Below are 21,599 nucleotides of genomic sequence, written 5' to 3'. Positions count from 1 at the left end.
AAGATTGGTTAGTGACGAATATTTGTTATGGCTTGTAACCTTGGGTTTGAATGTTATGTAAAAGATGATGCTTGCAATGTGTTGTAGGATGGAAGTGATGATGATGATGATGACGACGATGACGATGGTAAATCCCCGGACAAGTCTGGCAGGAAGAATATTCGAAAGATAAAGTCTGATAAGAAACTCACTGATGATACTAAGCGGGCCCGCAAAGCTGAGGAATGCAGAAGGAAGAGGGTTGTTGAACGCCAGAAAGAGGTTAGTATTCTGTGGTCACAGTTGACATGAGTAGATTTATGTTACGGGAATACCAGGCAAGAAGAGGTCCAATGTATGCCATTGCAGTAGTAGTTCAGGCCTGGTGATTTGGCTAGTGTCCGTGGTGCCCGAGCTTTGTCACAGGTTTCCCTGACCCAGATTTGAAATGTTTACTTGTCCTGTTACTTATGATGCAGTCTCATGCTCTTGAACCGAAACAATCCTGAAGATCTGTCTGTTTCTCCTGTTCAGAGGGACAGTGGGGTAGCCTAGTGGTTAAAGCGTTCGCTTGTCACTCGCTTGTCACGTCAAAGACCTGGGTTCGATTCCCCACATGGGTACAATGTGTGAAGCCCATTTCTGGTGTCTCCTGCCGTGATATTGCTGGAATATTGCTAAAAGCAGCATAAAAACATACTCACTTGTCACTATGGCTGAAATATTGACAAAAAATCTTAACTCACTCACTCACCCAGATGCAATGATCATCACCCAATACTCCACCTTCAGACACTTCACCATTTCCTCTCTAAGTGGACACCCCCCAGGGCTGGTCCATGGACGTCCTGACTACTGAGATAGAATTCACATTACGTGTTTCCATCACCCAAACGACTTCTAAATTTGCTAAATCAATAATATCGTGTGCAGCTGGATGTGATGCCTAATGCCGAGTTTGTTCAAGCAACTCGTTCATGGAAGTATTCTGTCCAGGACGCTGTTGTACAAAGTGACCTTAGGGTTAAGGTGATTGTAACTCCCATAACCTAGCATAGACTTATGACTGTCATAGTGCTATGGTTGTTTTGTACAACAGTGCCCTGGAGAGAGATCTCCATTGTTCAAGAGCAATACATTGCACTATCTGTAATACAAGATAAGTATTTAAATATCAAATACATTAGATACTGAAAATATTTACCGTCTCTCATATGTATCTTGTTTCAAAATACACTTTCTCGAAGTGGGTTCCAGGTACAAACAACGAACATTTTTCCCACATGGCAAGCGTCCGTGAATTTGTGGATAAATGTAAGGGAAATTCACAGAAACAAACATTAATGTCAGACTTTTTCCAGAAGTGAGTTCATCTTTTTGTATTAATAAGATTCAAGATGGCGACATGTACAAGTATATCAATCGATTGCCGATAGATTTTGTTCATGGATTTTAAGAGGTAAATGTATTTTGTATTTTATTGTGCTAGTATTGAAATGTGTTCTCATTTGTAAAATGTTTGTTTCCATTATCCATTATTATCCATTATCTATGTCAAATAATGTATTGTTGTGCTATATTTAGATAAGATGTGCTGAATAAAGGAATTGTTCAATATTGAATCATCTTTTTTTTCTACCCTCATAGACATACCTATGTCTCGAATACATCGATAAGCCGAATGTTTTACTTGGTCCCCAGCGATTCGACTCATCGGGATTTGACTGTACTTCTGACTGAAGCACCAATCACCAATTTTGTGTGTAGAAGGAATTTGCTGAACTCTAGACATTTTGAGTTTGCGCAAATGTTAAGGATATTAGTTTTAATAATTTAAAGGGTATTTAAGTATTTAGGAAATGCCAGTGGACATGGTGCTGTATTTTCCACATTTTAATGTGTTTGTTGTTTGTTTTCCAGTTCAACCATGTTGTACAAATAACAGATGAGCAGACCAAGTGCCCCATCACTACACAGTTGATTTTGGAGATGGACAAGGATAAGAAAGATCCCCTTATAGAAGTGAACAAGAAGCTGGTTCGCAAACTCAAACCTCACCAGGTGGAAGGTGAGCAAGGGAATCACGCCATCTCTTTCTGTTTAGGAACATAACCCTTGGCTGTTCATCACTCTGTACCATTGTATGTGAATATAAATGTCAGCTGTCAACAGAATCTGCTTGCAACGGCCAACTGAAAAGAAGACTGTAGTTTCAGTTTTACAGCTCATTTGAAATTAGATAATGTATGATTAAGAATATTTTACATTGGTTAAAAAGCTGTGATATGTAATGCCCACAAACCAGTGATTGGTATGAACAACATTCACTGCATTCATGCCATCAACCACATGGCTGAACCTGACCACCCACCCATTTAAGGCTTCTTATGCAAGTAGCTTGTGACAGATTTTAGCGGCAGTGGAGTTGCCTAGTGGTTAAAGCATTCGCTCATCACGCCAAAGGCTTGGGTTTCGATTCCACATATGGGTACAGTGTGTGAAGCCCATTTCTGGTGTTCCCCCACTGGAATATTGCTAAAAGCTGTCTAAAATCATACTCACTCACTCACTGTGATGTATTTGAACTTATCATGTTGCATTAAACAACTTTTACTTGATCTGTTCCTCTGTCTTCAGCTGCCCAGTTCATGTGGGACTGCATGTGTGAAACAACCGATCGCATCAAGAAAAAGGAAGGATCTGGCTGTATCCTGGCTCATTGTATGGGTCTTGGTAAAACGTTATCGGTGAGTCTTTCCTGTCTAAACACAGCCTTACTCAGGAGATCAGTAAACTGAAAAAAATAACATGGTCATGTTTCCTTTTAATTGCTTTGTGGGTATGGATGTGTTAATCTAATTTGTCTCTGGCAGATGTCAGGTATCGTAGGTACAAATTTGATGTTTGACCTGAATAGTATGCTAGGTTTGATGGTAGCACAACTGACCAAGACGTCTCACTTTGCTGTGTAGAGTTGTTTTCCTTGGACATTTTAGAAACTTTTGATTTGGGGCGCTTTTCAGTTCCACCCCTTTCTCTTTCCTTCCTTTCTCCCTCTTCCCTTTCCCTTCTCCTCCCAAGCTGACACATTTTGATATGACTACAATACTGTTTATAGTAAAGCTACAAACTTCAGAGATGTTGAATAGGATAATGGTGTTTCGTTAGTTTTTTTCCAATGAAATATTTTTTTTCTATTTTTACCTGTCGGTTCAGTTTAAAAGCATCTCTTCAAAGTTGTTAAACAGTTGAAGATAAATAAATCATTAAAATGGAAACACTACCCAATGGGTTTTGAAAATTAATCTGAGCAAGATAAAAACTTGTAATACCTTTTCACATGTTCATGGTGAACCCCAACCCTATGGCTACCTGTCCTATTCACTTGGAATTATGCAGGTCGATTTTGACTTCTTAAATGGAGGGACGAATTTGCGAGGAGAAAACAAACCCTCTGTTGTGACCTGGTGGCCATGTTGCTCTGATGTAGGTGGATTATATGTTGGTAACTTGTCTTAAAGAACATGCAGTACACAAATATGTGAACTGATTTTTACCAAATTTGTTCCAGGTGATAACATTTGTACACACAATGCTGTCCAATGAAGAGAAAACGACCATGAGAACTTGCCTGATTGTATGTCCATTGAACACTGTCATCAACTGGCGTAACGAGTGGACCATGTGGTTTGATGAGAAGGACCAACTAGATGTGAGTATGACCCTGGTGTCATCTTAGTTCAACCAATTTTATGGCTTTCTGCTTTAAGCCCTATGGGAGGTTGCATCAGGTAATTATTTTTTTTGTCAGCTTATCACCATCAAGGCTTTTGTTATCCCCCGCCGCGCGGTTAGCGTGAAGCGGGGGATATAGTATTAGGCTCCGTCCGCGATACGAATTGGAATATCTTCAGAACCGTTGACTGGATTCTTTTCATATTTGGTACCTAGGTTCATCACAGTAAAAGAAAGACCTTTATTTCAAGGTCACAAAGGGATTTTAACGTTTTACCCTTGTCAGTGAGATATCTCAAGAACAGTTCACAGGATTTTCTTCATAGACTTTCAAGACTTCTCTTGAATGATTTCAATAAGCAATTTCTTTATTACTATTTTTGCATATATCATACACTAAGACATTCATGTCAAGGTCAAAGTGAGTCTTGAAAATATTTGTGCGATTGAACAACTGCAGAGGAAGATATCAAGAGAGGTTGACATTTAACTTCTTCTTAAATTACGACCTTCACTTTCATTACTTTTTAAGTTTATTTGATAATTTGCGTCAAGGGGATTATGTAACCTTAGTGACAATGCTTGTTCTTGCTGTGAGGGTTAGTGGGGGTAGCCTTTTTAAAGCATTGATTTGTCATGTCAATCAGAAGATCAGGTTAGCGCTTTGATTCATCACATGGGTACAATATATGAAGCCCATTTCTGTTGTCCCTTGCTGTGAAATTGCTGGAATATTGCTACAATTTATAATGTAAAACCATACTCAAATCTCCTCAATCTTACTGCAAGAGTGAAGCATTCAGACAATCATTTCTGTTTCTTGTAAATGAAGAAGAAGATCTGAGCAAGATTCGCCATGCACTGGTCAACGAATAGTTTGAAGGAGATTCACTCAGGGGTTCATCTGCTGAGGTAAATTCATCATTAGTTGAAGAAGACACAGAAATATCTTAAAGGTCACATAAAACCCTAGGGAGTACAAATACATAAATCATGCTTAACTTGATCGATGACAACATCCTTATAAATGAAACACCCACTAATGTCACACTTTCGCTTTTCCAAGAATGGACTACTCATTTCAAGGCTTTAATTGACTTCTGGCAACATCGACCTTTTGACAACAGTGCACAATTCTCCACCCTCATCTTCATAAGAAGTGGTCAAGAAATTTCAACAAAGCAATCAGAGAGGGTGAAGAGGACGCCAAAGCCACGGATCTGTGGGACGCCAAGCCTATGAGGTTGAATACCAGCTTGAGGCTTGAGTCCTGTCCTGTGCAGAATTCATCTACATTTTAGAGTCTCTGGTGAAATTATCTGCTGTAATTACAGGCTTGTATGTGTCAAACCTGAAATCGTGACAATTGTTGTGGAAAAGGCTGATGAAACCTCATATGTTATGCCAGGAAAGGTGGCCCATGAGACAACTGGAACTGCAAGAGCTTGATTTCTTCAGATGTGGCCTAATCTAGAGCTAACTTGAGAGTACTCTTGGGGCATAACCAGATGAAGTAGAAGAGTTAATAATCAGCACTAATGTTGGTAAATATCAGTGAAACTATCAATATGGAGTAAGAGTGCCATCAAACATTTTGGAGGAATATCAGCTTCATCCATAGCCCATGAAAGACTAAATCTTGTCATGAATGTTCTTGGATCTTTTTGTAGAAATAATCCGAAAATGTCTGTGCTATTACTTCATTGTCATCAGATGTCGGAAGTGTCGATTCAAAGTGTTTACTCAAGATACTGAACAAAAGTTTGGACAGCAACTTTGGACTTGACTCGTTGGCTTCAATCTTAGAATTGAGATGTTGATTTGTCTGATGACCGTTGTTGAGTGATTTTTGGCTGAAATATGCATTTGGAGATGAATCTCCAGGAAAGATTGTTTTCCATCTGCGTTCTGCTTTCCTCTTGTCTTTTTTCGCTTGTCGAACTTCAGGTGTGAAGTCCCAAGCAGATGTTTTAGTGACCGGTATGACTCTGTCCTTCACTGGTGCATGTTTGTCTATATAGCAGCTCAGATAGAACTCTATTGTATAGCAGAACGGGACTCAGCAGCCAAATGGTGGCTCAAGTATAAGGTCTGAGTTTAGCAAATTGTCTTTAAAAGTATCCATATCCAGGGAGCGCATGTTCCTACAGCCAGTAATCTTCACATTGGACTGGGTATTGAGGGTCCAAGCTCACAAATACATGGAAATGGTCAGAGAGCTGTAGATCCTATACAGGTACACAACTGACACACGCAGCGTCTGAATCACGGGTAACTATCCAGTCCAGAGTGTGTCCACCTCTGTGGCTTGCCTCTGACACGAAGTTGTACACAGTTGTGGGACTTCAAGAAGATTAATTATTCGTTTAGTGTCATGGTTATCCTTGTTGTCAAATGGAAATTGAAGTCGCCCCTCGATGATAATAGCTACGCCGCCAACTTATCCAGTCTGTGCGAGACGGTGCCGAGCAGTAATTGCTGCCAATGGTGGCCATACAAAGAACTGACTTCGGCCATCTTGTGGACTCAAAAGAACAGAAACACAACAGTAAAGGCTTTGTCTATAGACGTTTGAATTTTCACCTTTTACCATTGGGATTACATGAAATAATAGCTCTTAAACTAATGCAAGAAATTCTTCTAAAAATGGCTTGTGCGTTTCTTTTTTAGAAGAGTATATTTCTGAATCGCAGTTTCATGTAAAGACCTCTTCTATAGTTGATAAACAGGGTAAAAAGTATATTCCTTTTTCATATTCTACTAGTTCTATACAAAATATATGCCTTGTGAAGAAATGGGGGTTTTATTCATCATTAAAAGTTTTAGAGCTAAAAATGACTCTTTAATGTAAATTTAAGACTAAAATCAAACTAAAAAGATCTGGTGACTTACAGCATATGAGAAATATATTCCGTAACCAAATATGCATGGTATTTGATATTAAAACCATTGTTTTGTTCTGAGTTTTTGCAACTTTTTCAGTTCCCGGTTAAATTTTGGCGGCCATCTTGGATATTGAGCTAAAAATAGCTTTCGCATCAATATTCAGATTGGAACCAAACATTTTTTTAAACTCCTTTAACATATAAACACAAAAGAATATATGATTTGCTTTCATCAAAAAACTTTCACGGAATCCCATAAGCTCCTTGACTAAGACTTCTCTTGAATGTTTTTCAATAAGCAATTTCTTTATTACTATTTTTGCATATTTCATACACTAAGACATTCATGTCAAGGTCAAAGTGAGTCTTGAAAATATTTGTGCGATTGAACAACTGCAGAGGAAGCTATCAAGAGAGGTTGACATTTAACTTCTTCTTAAATTACGACCTTCACTTTCATTACTTTTTAAGTTTATTTGATAATTTGCGGCGGGGGATTATGTAACCTTAGTGACTATGCTTTTTCTTGCTGTGAGGGGTTGGTGGGGGTAGCCTTTTTAAAGCATTCATTTGTCATGTCCGAAGATCCAGGTTCGATTCATCACATGGGTACAATATATGAAGCCCATTTCTGTTGTCCCTTGCTGTGAAATTGCTGGAATATTGCTACAATTCGTGTAAAACCATACTCACTCACTCAATCTTACTGCAAGAGTGAAGCATTCAGACAATCATTTCTGTTTCTTGTAAATGAAATCTGAGCAAATTCATAGCTCAAAAATGTAAAGACACTCAGGGTTCATCTGCTGAGGTGTCATCAGTTGAAGAAGCACAGAAATATCTTAACCAATTAAAAGATATTATTATGATGTGACTGATAACAGGCTTCTTTGAAAAGTATTGGAGCCTATTATTTGGGTCTTGGCTCCCATATCTTGAAAGAATTTGAGTATCTTTTTTAGGAATTGATGTGAATTTTTGTTGTCAGTTGAGTTAAAAATATACATGCATCAAGTGATCTACATATCCCACAAACCTGTGTTCATACGGGGTTGACACCTTCTGAAGATGCTTTGATTGGTCTTAGACCTAGGGGAACGAGGCTTGTTTAACATCATGCCTCAGTAGTGACTGCCATTTCCACTGACGACCATGTGACTTTTTTTCCTCAGGTATACGAGATATCAAGCGTGAAACAGAACTGGCCTCGTGCTGACTACCTGAAAGACTGGCATGAAGGAGGAGGTATCATGATTATTGGCTACGAAATGTATCGAAACCTTACACAGAGTGCTCGCATCAAGAATAAGAAGTTGAAAGCCATCTTCCAGAAGACTCTTGTTGATCCAGGTTAGAGTCCTTTACCTGCAATACCAGAACACAAGTAGAAGTGAAAGAAATTTGTCTTGACAGAACCTCTGTGTGCGATGTAAACCCATCTTAGATTGTGGGATATTTTTGGTTCCTAGTTGCTCATACTTGTAAGAGCAGAATGTTTTAGGATTAGGTAGTCTCAACTTATCTGTTGTCTGTCCTTCTGCCTTGTGAGTTGTAGTTCATACTGTCAAGTACCGGTGTGATTGTTCAGACTTGATTCTATACAATCGTCTGTGGCATAGCTTGAATATCACGGTCTATAGTGTAAAACCGCTTGAAACCATGGGATTTTTTTGTGCAACCTTTGCTTGACGTGAGAGGCAACAAAATAGATTGAATGGGCAGTCTAGGTAACAGTGGGTGTCATCATACCCTAATGGCTGTAAATATTCTTCACGGGATTATCTGGTCCTGACTTGATTATTGTCCCCCGTCACAATGCGGAACGGGGGACTAAATGTATTCAGCGGTGTCCGTACGTCCCGATTCTTGTTAACGTGATATCTCATGAACTGTTGTACCCAATGTCTTCAAATTTGTTGACAGCCTACATTAGGGGATTACCCAGACACCATTTGATTTTGGTGACTTTGACCTTATTTTCAAGGTCACCACAACACTTTGACCTCTTTTCAAACTTTTAACGCGATATCTCATTTTGTAGATAGTTATGGTGAAAACACCACAACCCATTCGTTCAGTTGTTTGTTTAAAATCATTGTTACATTTTCTCTATCTTTGCTTGTACACAGGTCCTGATCTGGTTGTCTGTGACGAGGGTCATATTTTGAAGAATGATTCATCGGCAATATCACAGGCGCTGAACAAAGTCCGCACAAGACGTCGGGTCGTTCTCACAGGCACACCTTTGCAGAATAATCTGCTGGAATGTATGTGAAGAGATCTTTTTCAAAGTATTTTGATTGTTTCATTGCAGTGTGTGGTTCTTAAAGTCAAGAATCTCTTTTTGCCTACTCTCTATGTCTTGGCCATAAGTTTACAAGTGCATGGTCAGTGCTGGAATAGAAAGTGATGATTACGAAAAAACAAAAGCAGTTTTGATGACATGTTTAAGTTCATTTAATTGAGTAATTTCTCTAACATGAACTATTTAGTGGTTGATTTATGGTTTTCAAATTATCCATAATGATCTATTGTTGCATTGGTTGTAGTTTTCATTCAATATGGCCTGTGAATTCCAGTCTAAGTACCGACAATAGTACTACATCATAATGTTTACATGTGGAATACATAATTCTTCAAAACATCATGCTCTCTTGGATTCCAAGGCTGAAAAAATCTCCAAGTATCCAATGTTTTGAGTTTGTCCATTAAAAGCCGTATCGTAATTTGACAACTTTGATGGTTTTGTAATGTTATTTCCTGAAGGCATGAATTGTTGCTGATGCTGTTAGTTATTGCCTACATATTGCTGGAGTAGTGCCGGTTTTGGCATAAACCTGTGAAGATCCAGGTTAGAAGTGGTCTTAAGCAACCAATGTTGTCATAAGAGGTGACTAACGGGATCGGGTGGATCAGGCTTGCTGATTTGTTGACACATGTCATCATGTCACAATTGTGTGGATAGATGCTCATGCTGTTGATCACTGGATTGTCTGCCATATAGCTGGAATATTGCTGAGTGCGGCATTAAACAACAAACAAAATTGTTTGGGCATTAAACAATATTCACTTCAGTGTTATTAAACATTTGCCACTAAAAACAAGTCGAGGCCTGCCCATTATTAATATTTATATGTCATGACAGATTAACAATAGGAATATGAATGAAACAGGTGTTTATTAGCATTTTTTTGGTACCTAACATGCCTTAGAAGATCTGTGACATTTGGTTTGGTGACTTCAACCGTCATTGCTTTATTTCTGGACAGATCACTGCATGGCCAGCTTTGTGAAACCCAACCTGATGGGTACAAGAAAAGAGTTTCTTAACAGATTCATCAACCCAATCACAAATGGCCAGCATTCAGACTCCACAGCCTTTGACGTGAAAGTGATGGGACGTCGAGCTCATGTCCTGCATGAGATGCTTGCGGGATGTGTTCAGGTAATCATACATCCTACTTCAATGCCCAACATGCTCTGCTGAGAGAACTGAACAATGTAATCTTGTAACACAAACTACTGCTACATATACAGAGGAATGTCGATTGTTTACAAGCATTCATGGTCAATAGAATTGATGTGGGGAGTTTATATAAATACAACATTAAGAAATGGCCCTAACGTACATATGACGTTACACAAATGTAAGGAACCAATTGGTATATGCTGTACCTTCTTACCCGTGAAGATCTGGGTTAGAATTGGTGTTCAGCAACCCATGCTTGTCGTAAGATGTGACTATTGGGATCGGGTGGTCAGTCTCGCTGACTTGGTTGGCACGTCATCGTATCCAAATTGTGTTAGATTGATGTTCGTGCTGTTGATCACTGGATTGTCTGGTCCAGGCTCAATTATTTACAGACTGCTACCATATAGCTGGAATATTGCTGAGTGCAGCGTTAAAAAAACAAACCAACCAAACTATACCTTCTTATTAAGTAAAGCAAGGTCAGGACTTTTGGTGTGTCGCATTTAATTTTCCAGTGTTCTTGGAGAAACCTTGTACTTGGTCCATATGACTGCATCAATTTGGTGGATAACATATTTCATTAAACATAGCATTCTCAGAAATGATTTCAGTGCATCTGTATCAGTCTCCTGCTTTGGTAATGATAATGTCATGCTCTTGTTTACTGTTCTCTTGCATGCAGTCTGTCAGTCAGAAATATGAATATGGTGAAAAACTGTGTAAACCATGGGATATTTAAACAAACTCACCATGGAAACAGTTCATTGTGCTTTGTCAGATCTTCAGTGTGCTATAAAACAACTTTCACTCATGTCTTCATAGACATTGTGGTTTCCAAACTTGCCCACTTTCATTGACTATTGTATTTCAGAGACGAGACTATTCTGCCCTTACCAAGTTCCTGCCACCCAAGTTTGAGTATGTGATATCAGTCCGCCTGTCCCCAGTCCAGATAGATTTGTATGAGAAGTACCTTGACCTGGCAGGCGTTGGTGCAGATGGGGGCCCACCCACTGTCAATAAAGGGGCACGACTCTTCTCCGACTACCAGAACCTCATGAAGATCTGGACTCATCCCTGGGTGTTGAAGCTGGCTGAGATCCGAGCAGAAAACAAGGTTGGTAACTCTACTGGATGTAGACAATGGGTTAACCTTGTGGCATTTGCTCGTCATACAGAAATCCCAGGATTACATTCCCCACGTGAACAAAATGTATAGCCTATCTGTGATACTGTTCAAATAGAGCCCCAAACTGCATGAAGGGATGCTTGCTCAGTTAACAGGGACTTCAATTGTTCACATGGCAATTCTCACCAGACACCGATTTCTCGAAACAGACTTAAGTCTGAGTTTTGACTTAAGTTCGAGTTTTTACTCAAATAGAGAAAATGCATTTAGCAGAATGAACTGAAATTGATTTTAAACTCAAACATACTAGATAATTTGAGTTTGGTGGATGGATTACTTAAGTTGTTTGGGCTTTTTTATTTTAAAAATGCAGTTGAGTTCAAAATTCAGCTGTTTCAAATTGTCAAACTCAGTTTGAAATTTGAGTAAAAACTTAAGTTTGTTTCAAGAAATCGGGGCCTGATGTATCAAGTGAAGATCCAGGTTTAGACTTGCCTTGGTCTTTAGTAACACAATTGTCATAAGAGTTGATTTATGGGATTAGGTGGTACGGCTCATTAATCACAAGATTGACTTGATTATTTATTGATCACTGTCGTATATATAGTATTTTGCTGTTGGTGTTGTTAAAAAGTAAGCAAGCTCTAAAATTCTTGGAAATCAAATGTGCCAATGTTTACAGCCCCTAGGGTCTCATGCCAGGAATCCCAAAACATTTTGCCTGGAGTTCTCAGAGAGATTTCACAGATATATTTACCTTGGTTAGTCCCTGCCCCTCTTTGGTGTACGAATAAAGACGTTGTAATATTAACTACTGATGCATAATCTCTCTGGCGTTCCATGTGTGTTTAATGTCTAACTAGAACCGCAGATATGAAAAAAACTCCACTCAATGAAGTTGTGATAAGTTCTGCTATATGGTGTTGCATTTTTGTGTTACTAGATGAAGTATGATGATAGTGAAGACTCGTTCATCGACAACAGCACTGATGAGGAGTTAGCATCTATGACAGACAACAGCGAGGACAGTCTAATGGCCGTCAGTAAGAGTGACTCTGGGGAGAGTGTGGAGGCGGGGCCTAGCAAGAGGTCTTCTCGGCGTTCTAGGCGGGGGAAGTAAGTCCACATACTCAAATCATCATCACCTGTGAATTTGATATACAAATCCAGAAGCAAAATGTCAAAAATGTTCTTTCTCTGAGGAATTTTGCTTTTCAACATTTGTAGGCCATATAGGTTTTTGATGTAAATCTTTTATCACATTTAGAAGTAAGAAGTAAAACATTGTAGAACTCTAAAATATACAGCTGAGATTGATGAAAACTAATAGTATTACAAGTTTATTATGGAAAGAATCAATTTTAGTCTGAGATATTTTGATGTAAATTGGAATTTGTGAAATTGACAGCAGCTAATGCATGATTGGCTAGGAAGTAGACAAGGAACCTGATAGATAGGAAATAGCTGGTCACAGTATTTATCAATGGATGTTTGTCAACTTCCAGGCCACCTCCAGAAGATAGTGATAAGGAAGAAGTGGTCAAAGACTGGAAGACAAGGTCAAGAGGTGGAGGTGAGAACAATCATGTCATTTAGTAGAATGTAGTCAACACTGCAACCTCCCATGGAGAGTTGTGTCCCTTGAGCCTGGATCTGCTAAACAAGGGTTGGAATCACAGGTTTCCCTGATAGGTTTGTCAGTTCTGTGGATATATGAGGAAAATTCCATGACCTGCATCCCTTTTGACCAAGGGTAATGTGTCACCCAGCTGTATAGGTCTAAGCAGTTTGCATTTATATTTTAGAAATTCATGGTTGATTGGATTGTTGTTTAAAGCCGCACTCAGCAGCAATATTCCAGCTATATGGCAGAGGTCAGTAAATAATCGAATCTGGACCAGACAGTCCAGTGATCAACAGCATGAGCATCCATCTGCAATGCCATTTGACCACCCAATCCTGTTAGTCGCCTCTAACGACAAGCACATCTAGGTGAAGAACACTTCTTACCCGGATCTTCACGGGTCAGAAATTCATGGAATATTTACATGCATGTTGATAGTATGATGAACTTTTTATGTATATGTGGGTAATACATACTAGACTATTGCACGTCTTGCACAAAGCATGGATTGCAATCACAGAATTGTATTAATGCTTGCCAACCTGGTATTGCAGAGGATGGTGATGAAAGGATAGATATAGATGATGGTCCGAAACCAGTGAGCAACGAATGGTGGGCCGAATATGTGAAAGAGGAGGACCAAAGCAATCTGGATCTCAGTGGCAAACTCATTCTTCTCTTTGAGATCCTTCGCATGTGTGAAGAGATAGGAGACAAAGTGTGAGTACTGTTAATGTGTGAGTTGGAATCACATTTAAAAGACAATTTCTGATTATTCACTGGAGACTGTGAATGTGATAGTTCTGTATTCAGTATATGTGTAGGAACCCAACAAAAGTACTAGAATCTGTACTTTACTGAGAAAGTGTTATCCCAAATATAACATGTGTTATGCCTTGACATTCATCCTATAAATGTTACACGAACTGTTGCAGGCTTGTATTTAGCCAGAGTCTGCTTTCGCTGAACATAATTGAGTACTTCCTGGATGTCATCGACAAGAGAGCAGAAGAGGCAGCCACACAGAAGGAGGAAGAGGAGAGGCAGAAGGCAGAAGAAGATAAAGACAAGAAAGATAAAGATGAGAAAGATAAAGATGAGAAAGAAGAGGGAGAGAAAGAAAAGGGAGAGAAAGACCAAAATGGTGACGCCAAAGATGAAGAGAAGAAAGAGGATGATAATGAGGTAAAGATATGATATTCAGTGTTTTAAGCCCAAGTCAAGATCAGATAAATATGTAACAGTGTCAATAAACATACACAACTGTTCAGATATTCTCTTCTGGGACTTGGTGATTATAACCCTAGCTCGTCAAACCAAACACCCATGTTTGATTTCCCATATGGATAAAATGTTTGCACAACAGTATGTATTGCAATTTTGTGGCCACAACTTTGTGGTTCTGAAAAAAAAAGACATGTAAAAGGTGCATGTAACTCAGCTTAAGGATGTTCATCTGTATGTTAATCTCCTACGGAAACTCTGTATGTCCAGAAATTGTTATCTGTGGAGAATTCAAAAATTTGCCACCAGCGAGGGATCGTAGACTGGTCACCTCCTCACTATATCACCAGTCTAAGATCCCCTTGGGGTGATGGTGATTCGGATGAATGTCCTACAATGTTGTACACTGTTACATGAATGATGGAATGTTGCACATTGTTGTCAGGATAAGGATATAAAAACTGGCAGTACTCCAAATATTCCAGATTCCAAATAACCTGTTAGACCATACTCAGTGGAATTGGCGAGGGCGAGTTTGCATGTATCTGCCATTATTAATCTTTGCTTATTAGATATATATGTCGGTTTTGTCTGATTCTGACTATTGAATAAATTAATCAACATGATCTGAGGTGCATATGAGTGGAAAGTCTGAGCGTCTCTTTCAATTTCAGTTTGTTCAGACAGTGTTTGGGAAGACTTGGACAAAGGGGGCTGACTATTTTCGAATGGATGGGTCTACCAGTCCGCAACTCCGCAGTCAGTGGTCAGACCATTTCAATGACCCAGAAAACTTCAGGTGTGTTGCAGTCTCATGAATGTCAAATATTTTACTACCTGTGAAGATCCAGGTTACAACTGGTCTTCAGAAAATGATGCTTGTCATAAGAGGCGACCAACATAATTGGGTGGTCAGACTACATGACTTTGTTGACACGTCATCATATCCCAATGGCGTAGGTCGATGCTCATGCTGTTTTTCACTGGATTGTCTGGTCCAGATTTGTTTACAGACCACCACCATATAGCTGGTCTATTGCTGAGTGCGGCGTTAAACAACAAATATTTTACTGATAGCATATATTCCAGTCTTGTCTTGCAGAAACAGAACATTCATTGGCAGTTACAAATGAAACGTATTCAAGGCTGTGGTTATGATGTTGTGGGTATTTGGTGCCAAGTGAATATTTATGTTGCGTGTTTCATCGTAATACAAGATTTGTTGTAGCAAGATATAAAGCCGACTTGGTGATGTTTTTGTCCCATAGTTTTAGTTTGGGTTATTGATCGATGTCGGTCAGTTTAGCCTAAAGTTTGTTTGATTTGTGACATCTCTTAAAAAGTTATTTGCAGTTCTGTTTCTTCAGATGTTGTATGTTATTTCAGAGCTCGCCTATTTCTGATCTCAACCAAGGCAGGAAGTCTTGGTATTAACCTGGTTGCAGCAAACCGTGTCATCATCTTCGATGCCTCGTGGAACCCCTCACATGACATTCAGTCCATCTTCAGGGTGTACAGATTTGGACAGACTAAACCCTGCTATGTCTACAGGTTCTTGGCTCAGGTAGGTGAAGATGGCTACATGTATATAAATCAACATATTTTGTCCTTATCCTGACTCATGATCTTTTGCTTATCTCACGTTTTCTATGCGAATGTTAGTGGAACACTTGAATCCCTTGTAGTTCCCTAAAACGGAAGTAAAATTTCTTTCACCCATGAGTTGCCTCCCTTTTCCCACGCAAACAGTCATGTGACGTGCCATGCTTGTCACTCCTTCATCGCCCACGCGGATGGTTGGGCGAGCACTGGAGTCACACCTGTAGTAGGTTCAGTTTCGGGCGACAACCTACTTGATGAGGGGAATCCCTTCATCTACACAGATGCGGAGGTCTTATCCTGGGTAGCAGATGGCCTGCTGATATTGTCGTTCACTCACTCACTCCAACCAACCCAACAGAGACGTACTGCATATATGCTGATGACTTCAACTCCAATATGATATCACCTATGAAGCCGATATCTCAAGTACTGGAGAACCTCAAGGCGACCTTCGTAAAGGGCTTAAGGTTAACAGTGCCTTCAGGCGGAAGGGTGGGAGCCTAGTGGTTAAAGCGTTCGCTCGTCACGCCGAAGACCCGGGTTCGATTCCCCACATGGGTACAATGTGTGAATCCCATTTCTGGTGTCCCCCGCCGTGATATTGCTGGAATATTGCTAAAAAGCAGCGTAAAACCATACTCTCTCACTCACTAACAATGCCTTCAAGAATTCTTGGACGGATGTACAGATGATATTATTAACACTCGTCACTCAGCGTGGGGATAAGGAATCTATATCCTGTCAACTAGATTCAACATCGGTATTCTTCAAGATCCAAACAGACATACGTCTCGACAGCCTCCTTCGTCACGCTGGCTTATATTATCCACAGTGGGAATACGTGATAATATCACTGAACAATATTTTACACTTGGAGCAACCCTTATTCAAGAGGTTTATATGAGCGGCGTAGAATTACGCGCACTTGACTCAACCAACTATATCACCAGATTTTATGGAGGCCAACTTGCTACAACACAGGTGACGTCATGCTTTGAAGCTGATTGGTCCAGGACAGACAACGCCTCTTACTGACAGATCAGGCGCCAGCAAGTTTTCTGACTTGTAAACAAACCAGTTGTACGGGGGAATACTTCATCTGCAGCCTTGAAAACAGCATACAACTACGGCCCATTATCATCATGGGAACTAATAGATGTCTAGCCTTGACAGCAGGATAAACGATGTTTATCTTTGAATTTTTCGCTGATAAAAGCCTGTATGAGTACCTGTCCCATTTGATACTACACTGGAACCAGTCTTGCTATAAATAGGCAACGCTTTGATTATGCTGATCAACACAGATCGTCTGCGTATACGAGAAGGGGAGGAATGATGTATCATCACTGCAAATTGCCATTCTTGACAAGGTTGTTGTCATCGCTGAAGCCTATCTCCGAGGATGAGAAGTGCACAAGAAGAAAGAAATGGCGGTGATACCCATTTTGCGGTCGTCTCTGCGATTCGTGGCGTAGTCAAGATAGAGTTATGTCCCTTGCTTGCCTGTTGCAGAAATGAAGGGTATTTTCCCCTTTGGAATTCCTTGGCCCCGGGGACTATTTACATGTGTAACCTACCCCACTGTTGCATCAGCGGAGACTTTGCAGTGCATTCTGCCTAGACAATACAATCTAGACGCATCAACAAGCAGATCAACTCAGATGACAGCTGCAGTTTATGTTTGAACTACTGACGCAGTTATGCCGATGGTTGAGCATCCAGGCGTGTCCACCAGACGCCATCAACATAAGAGCGTGGCAACGACTCCTAGGTCTTCTCACATCGGCTCAGGCTCTCATCCACAGAGGAAGGTACAGTTTTTCAAACCTCATCTCTTCAGTCTGCAGAGTATTGCCATTCCTCCACATCTAAAATCGTACCTACTATGGTGGACTGACAAATTGAATGTCTGCGGCGGAACTTATTTACAAGGGCCAGCATGCAACATTCATGTCTTCGTGGATGCATCACTACAAGGATGAGGAGCGCATTGCAACGAGGACACGGCAGTAGGGAGTTGGTCACAACAGGAGAGACGATTACACATAAATCAGCTGGAATTCAGGGCGGTCATAAACGCAGTTTAACTTTGGGCTCAGCTACTAATGAATCAGTTCTCATGATTCACACAGACAACTAGACAGTAGCCTTCTACATAAATCTACAAGGCTCAACAAGGTCAGCAGACCGCCTCCGTGGGTGTAGTGGTTAGAGCGTCTGACCGGAGAGCGGAAGGTCGTGGGTTCGATCCCCAACCGCGTCATACCAAAAGACGTTAAAATATGGTACTTGTTGGTCCCTGCCTGGCGCTCAGCATTAATGGGTACAACAAGGACTGGTCGGCTCAGAGTCAGTATAATGTGTCTGAGTGGGGTATTCATGCTTCACTGCGGCATGGTATCTCAGTGGGCTAGCACTATAAAACCAGCTTAAGACAGGGCTAGTACAAGCAGCCGCACATACACATACACATACACACACATGCACGTCTTCATATGAGCGAAATATTCTCAAGCACGACGTTAAACCCAATTTCAACTCACCTCACCGCAACAAGGTCAGCACCTCTACTAGAACTGACGTTCCAGCTTTTCAGCTTAGCAGACAACCTCAGCCTGTGGCTTAAGGCATATCACAGAACGTGTTAACCGACGTCCTATCCAGACCACGCCATCCATCAACCACAGAGTGGATGATACACCTGGAGGCATTCCAACTACTGATAGCAGACCAAAGTTGTCCTCTCATAGATTTAATTGCGACACGTTTCAGTCACCAAGTGACAACGTATGTCTCACCAGTACCGGATTCTCAAGCCTGAGTTCTCGATGCACTGTCATTCCCATGGGAAGGACTAAACGCATATGCGTTTCTGCCGCCGGTCCTGTTACCACAAGTACTGCACAAAATAGCACAGACCAGAGTACTACACGTACGTCTGCTTTTGGCCTCGCCCTACTGGCCAGCGTGAACCTGGTTTCCAGACTTAATACAGATCATAGGAGAACCAACAATGCGCCTACCAGACTGGCCGAATCTACTGATCAATCCACACACACGACAGTGCCGCGGCAATCCAACAGGATGCTGACTTCACGTGTGGACCATATTAAGCACTGCTTGAAGAAAAGAGGTTATTCCACGAGAGCAGCTAAAGCAGTCACGATGGCCCGTAAGGCGTTCAACTAGGAACCTCTACGACGATAAATGGAAAAGTTTTGACCAGTTTCCTACGCAGTAAGGATTCTCAGCTGTTAAGGCCTCGCATCCTCATGTAGCAGATTATTTATGTCATCTGAGAGCATCAACCTGACGAAAATATGCCAGAACTACTTGCTCTACTATGCTCCTTCAAGCTGGAAGACCAGCAGAAGAAATTCAGAGCACCAGTCTGGGATCTGAACGTGGTTTTACAACATCTTACGAGTGATGTCTACAAACCACTAGAGTAGACTATCTTCAAGCCACTCATACAGAAAACTCTGTTCCTCCTCGCCTTAGCCACAGCAACTCGGATGTCAGAGATATATGCGCTAAACTTTGGACGAACTAGATTCACTAGGACTTAGATGGGACTTCACTGCAAAGAATCAGTTACTTCGCCAATCGGACAGACAGTTCCATGTCCCAGCACTATCTACGATCCTCGGGAACAGAGGATACTCTGGACTTATCCTTGTGTCCTGTCAGAGCCCTGGAGATATATCTTCAAAAGACTAAAACAAGGAGAAGGAAAAATTGCGCCTATTCATCCCCTTTGTCAGCAGAGACGACAGTAGAAGTCTCAAAGACGACAATATCATTGTGGATGTGAGCCGACAAAGCAGCAGGATTAGAACCTCCAAGAGCTTCCAACCCACACGAAGTCAGAGCACTGAGGTCCACACTCGCTCTGCACGGAAGCTGTTAGATATCAGCTATAATGGAGGGCTGCTTTTGGAAGTCGGACACAGTGTTTGCCAACCTCTACCTCAGAGACATCACCTCTGACAACGTCTCCGACATTCACCAATTGGGCCACTTGTTGTAGCACTACAACTAACGGTCCCACAAAGGCGCTGAGTTGGATTCTCACCCTTTATCACGTTGACTTGTTGATAAATTTTACTACGAAGAAGTTTTAGTTTGAAAGTCCATGCACACAGTCTAGACTAGACTAGCATGAGTGATTAAGACTCTGTACGGGTAAAATTTTACCTGTACATTAAGGGGTCGCAACTCATTTATGATAACGATCTTATCATAATCTATAGGTTGTTATAGATAACTAGTAAAAAGAAGATACTAGTATATCTAAAATCCACATGAATCTAGAAGATTCACTTGTCTGAGCGGGAAGTAAGACAAGATTGTGATCCCCCCGAGTTATAACGAAAGTTCGAAGAATAGGATCTAGGAAGTTCAGTTTCTTGCAGTTTCCATGGGGGATTACAGGACGTATCTAAGGACAGCTGATGAATCCACGAAGTGGCTTGACCCATCACCAATCCGTCGGATTCTATAAGCAAAAAATCATGAGTCAGGATAAGGGAAAATATGTAATTTTTTAAGTAAAATTGATACTTATCCTGACTTATCCTGACTCGTGAGGTCAAGCCCTCCCAACCTCCCAGCAGAAGACACTTAGGGTTTCCCAGCAAACCCAGTTGCATGGGCTTATTCAGGAGAGAGTGGCAAGCATGGCACGTCACATTACTGTTGCACGGGAAAAGGGAGGCAACTAGTGGGTGAGAGAACTTTTACGTCCGCTTTAGGGAACTACAAGGGATTCAAGTGTTCCACTAACATTCGCATAGAAGAAGGAGATAAGCAAAAGATCATGAGTCAGGATAAGTATAAAATATCAATTTTTCTTTAAAAATTACTTGTTTGTTGTTATCATTTGGCAAGTGAATCCTGATTCCTACCAATAGCTCCCTTGGGTATGCTGGTTGTGGTTTTAAGAGAAGACTAAATGGGTTGTGTTGTCCATAGGGCTGCTCAATATAACCGATTTATCGGTTCAGACATGAAAACAATATGTATTGCGATACCCTGATCAAAAAACGGTATTTTGACTTGCATTCAGAAAACTTCGGAAATCCATGGATATTTCCTTGTTTCATTTGTGCCAAATATCATTTACATTTCTATTTTGTCATGATTAAAGGTTGTTGTTAAAGGTTAATCAAGCATAGTTATTTTGTTGCGTTTTTGCTCTATAAATCAAGCTTTAACTAGATTATAAGTAGTTTTTTGTTGAAGAATAATTCTTGCAATATATTGCAATACATATCGCAAAATAGGCTTTTCATCACAATATATCGCAATATGAAAATTCTCTGCAATACCCACCCCTAGTTGTCCGACTCAGTGTCTTGGTTGATTACGCATCATAAACTGATCCTGTGGATGAGTGAATGATATTGATAATATTAATCACTATCTACACAGGGGCGGTGGGGTAGCCTAGTGGTTAAAGCCTTCAACAATCACGCCGAAGACCCGGGTTTGATTCACCACATGGGTACAATGTGTTAAGCCCATTTCTGGTGTCACCCACTGTGTTATTGATTGAATATTGCTAAAACCGGTGTAAAACCATACTCACTCGCTGTCTTCTTACCTTATATAGTTAGTTAACCTGGAAATGACTCATCGCAGGTAATTGTTATGTCCTGCCATCAGGTTGTTTTTTAGTTACAAATTTGTATTGTGTTTGTCAGGGTACTATGGAAGAGAAGATCTATGAACGACAAGTTACAAAACAGTCTCTCTCTCAGCGAGTAGTGGATGAACATCAGATTGACAGACATTTCACTTCAGCTGATCTCGGCGAACTTTACAATTTCAAACCTGAACGCCTTGATGATCCAAATAACCCCAAGACAACCCATGCATTGCCAAAGGTAAGTCATTGAGGATTGATGGCAGAGTAATTTGCTTGTAATGCAAAAAAAGGTTTGGTTC

At 40.6% G+C, this 21,599-nt stretch overlaps 1 protein-coding gene across 1 annotated transcript in view; it reads left to right on the top strand.

Annotated features, from left to right (window-relative positions):
* LOC124283794 (transcriptional regulator ATRX-like) overlaps nt 1-21,599 on the top strand; it is a 48,779-nt gene that overhangs the window by 21,796 nt on the left and 5,384 nt on the right. The window contains 15 exon segments of the mRNA XM_046719821.1: nt 88-261; nt 1,900-2,047; nt 2,617-2,726; nt 3,551-3,691; nt 7,772-7,949; nt 8,729-8,866; nt 9,869-10,044; nt 10,943-11,188; nt 12,144-12,316; nt 12,706-12,773; nt 13,379-13,544; nt 13,760-14,009; nt 14,723-14,847; nt 15,435-15,612; nt 21,356-21,538. Coding sequence (XP_046575777.1) covers nt 88-261; nt 1,900-2,047; nt 2,617-2,726; nt 3,551-3,691; nt 7,772-7,949; nt 8,729-8,866; nt 9,869-10,044; nt 10,943-11,188; nt 12,144-12,316; nt 12,706-12,773; nt 13,379-13,544; nt 13,760-14,009; nt 14,723-14,847; nt 15,435-15,612; nt 21,356-21,538 — 2,454 coding nt within the window.

This window comes from Haliotis rubra, unplaced genomic scaffold (assembly GCF_003918875.1).
Source record: "Haliotis rubra isolate DU_JTF1 unplaced genomic scaffold, ASM391887v1 Scf321, whole genome shotgun sequence".
Classification (NCBI taxonomy): domain Eukaryota; kingdom Metazoa; phylum Mollusca; class Gastropoda; order Lepetellida; family Haliotidae; genus Haliotis; species Haliotis rubra.
The sequence above is the reverse complement of the archived record's forward strand: the minus strand, read 5'-3'. Positions and strand labels throughout refer to the sequence as shown.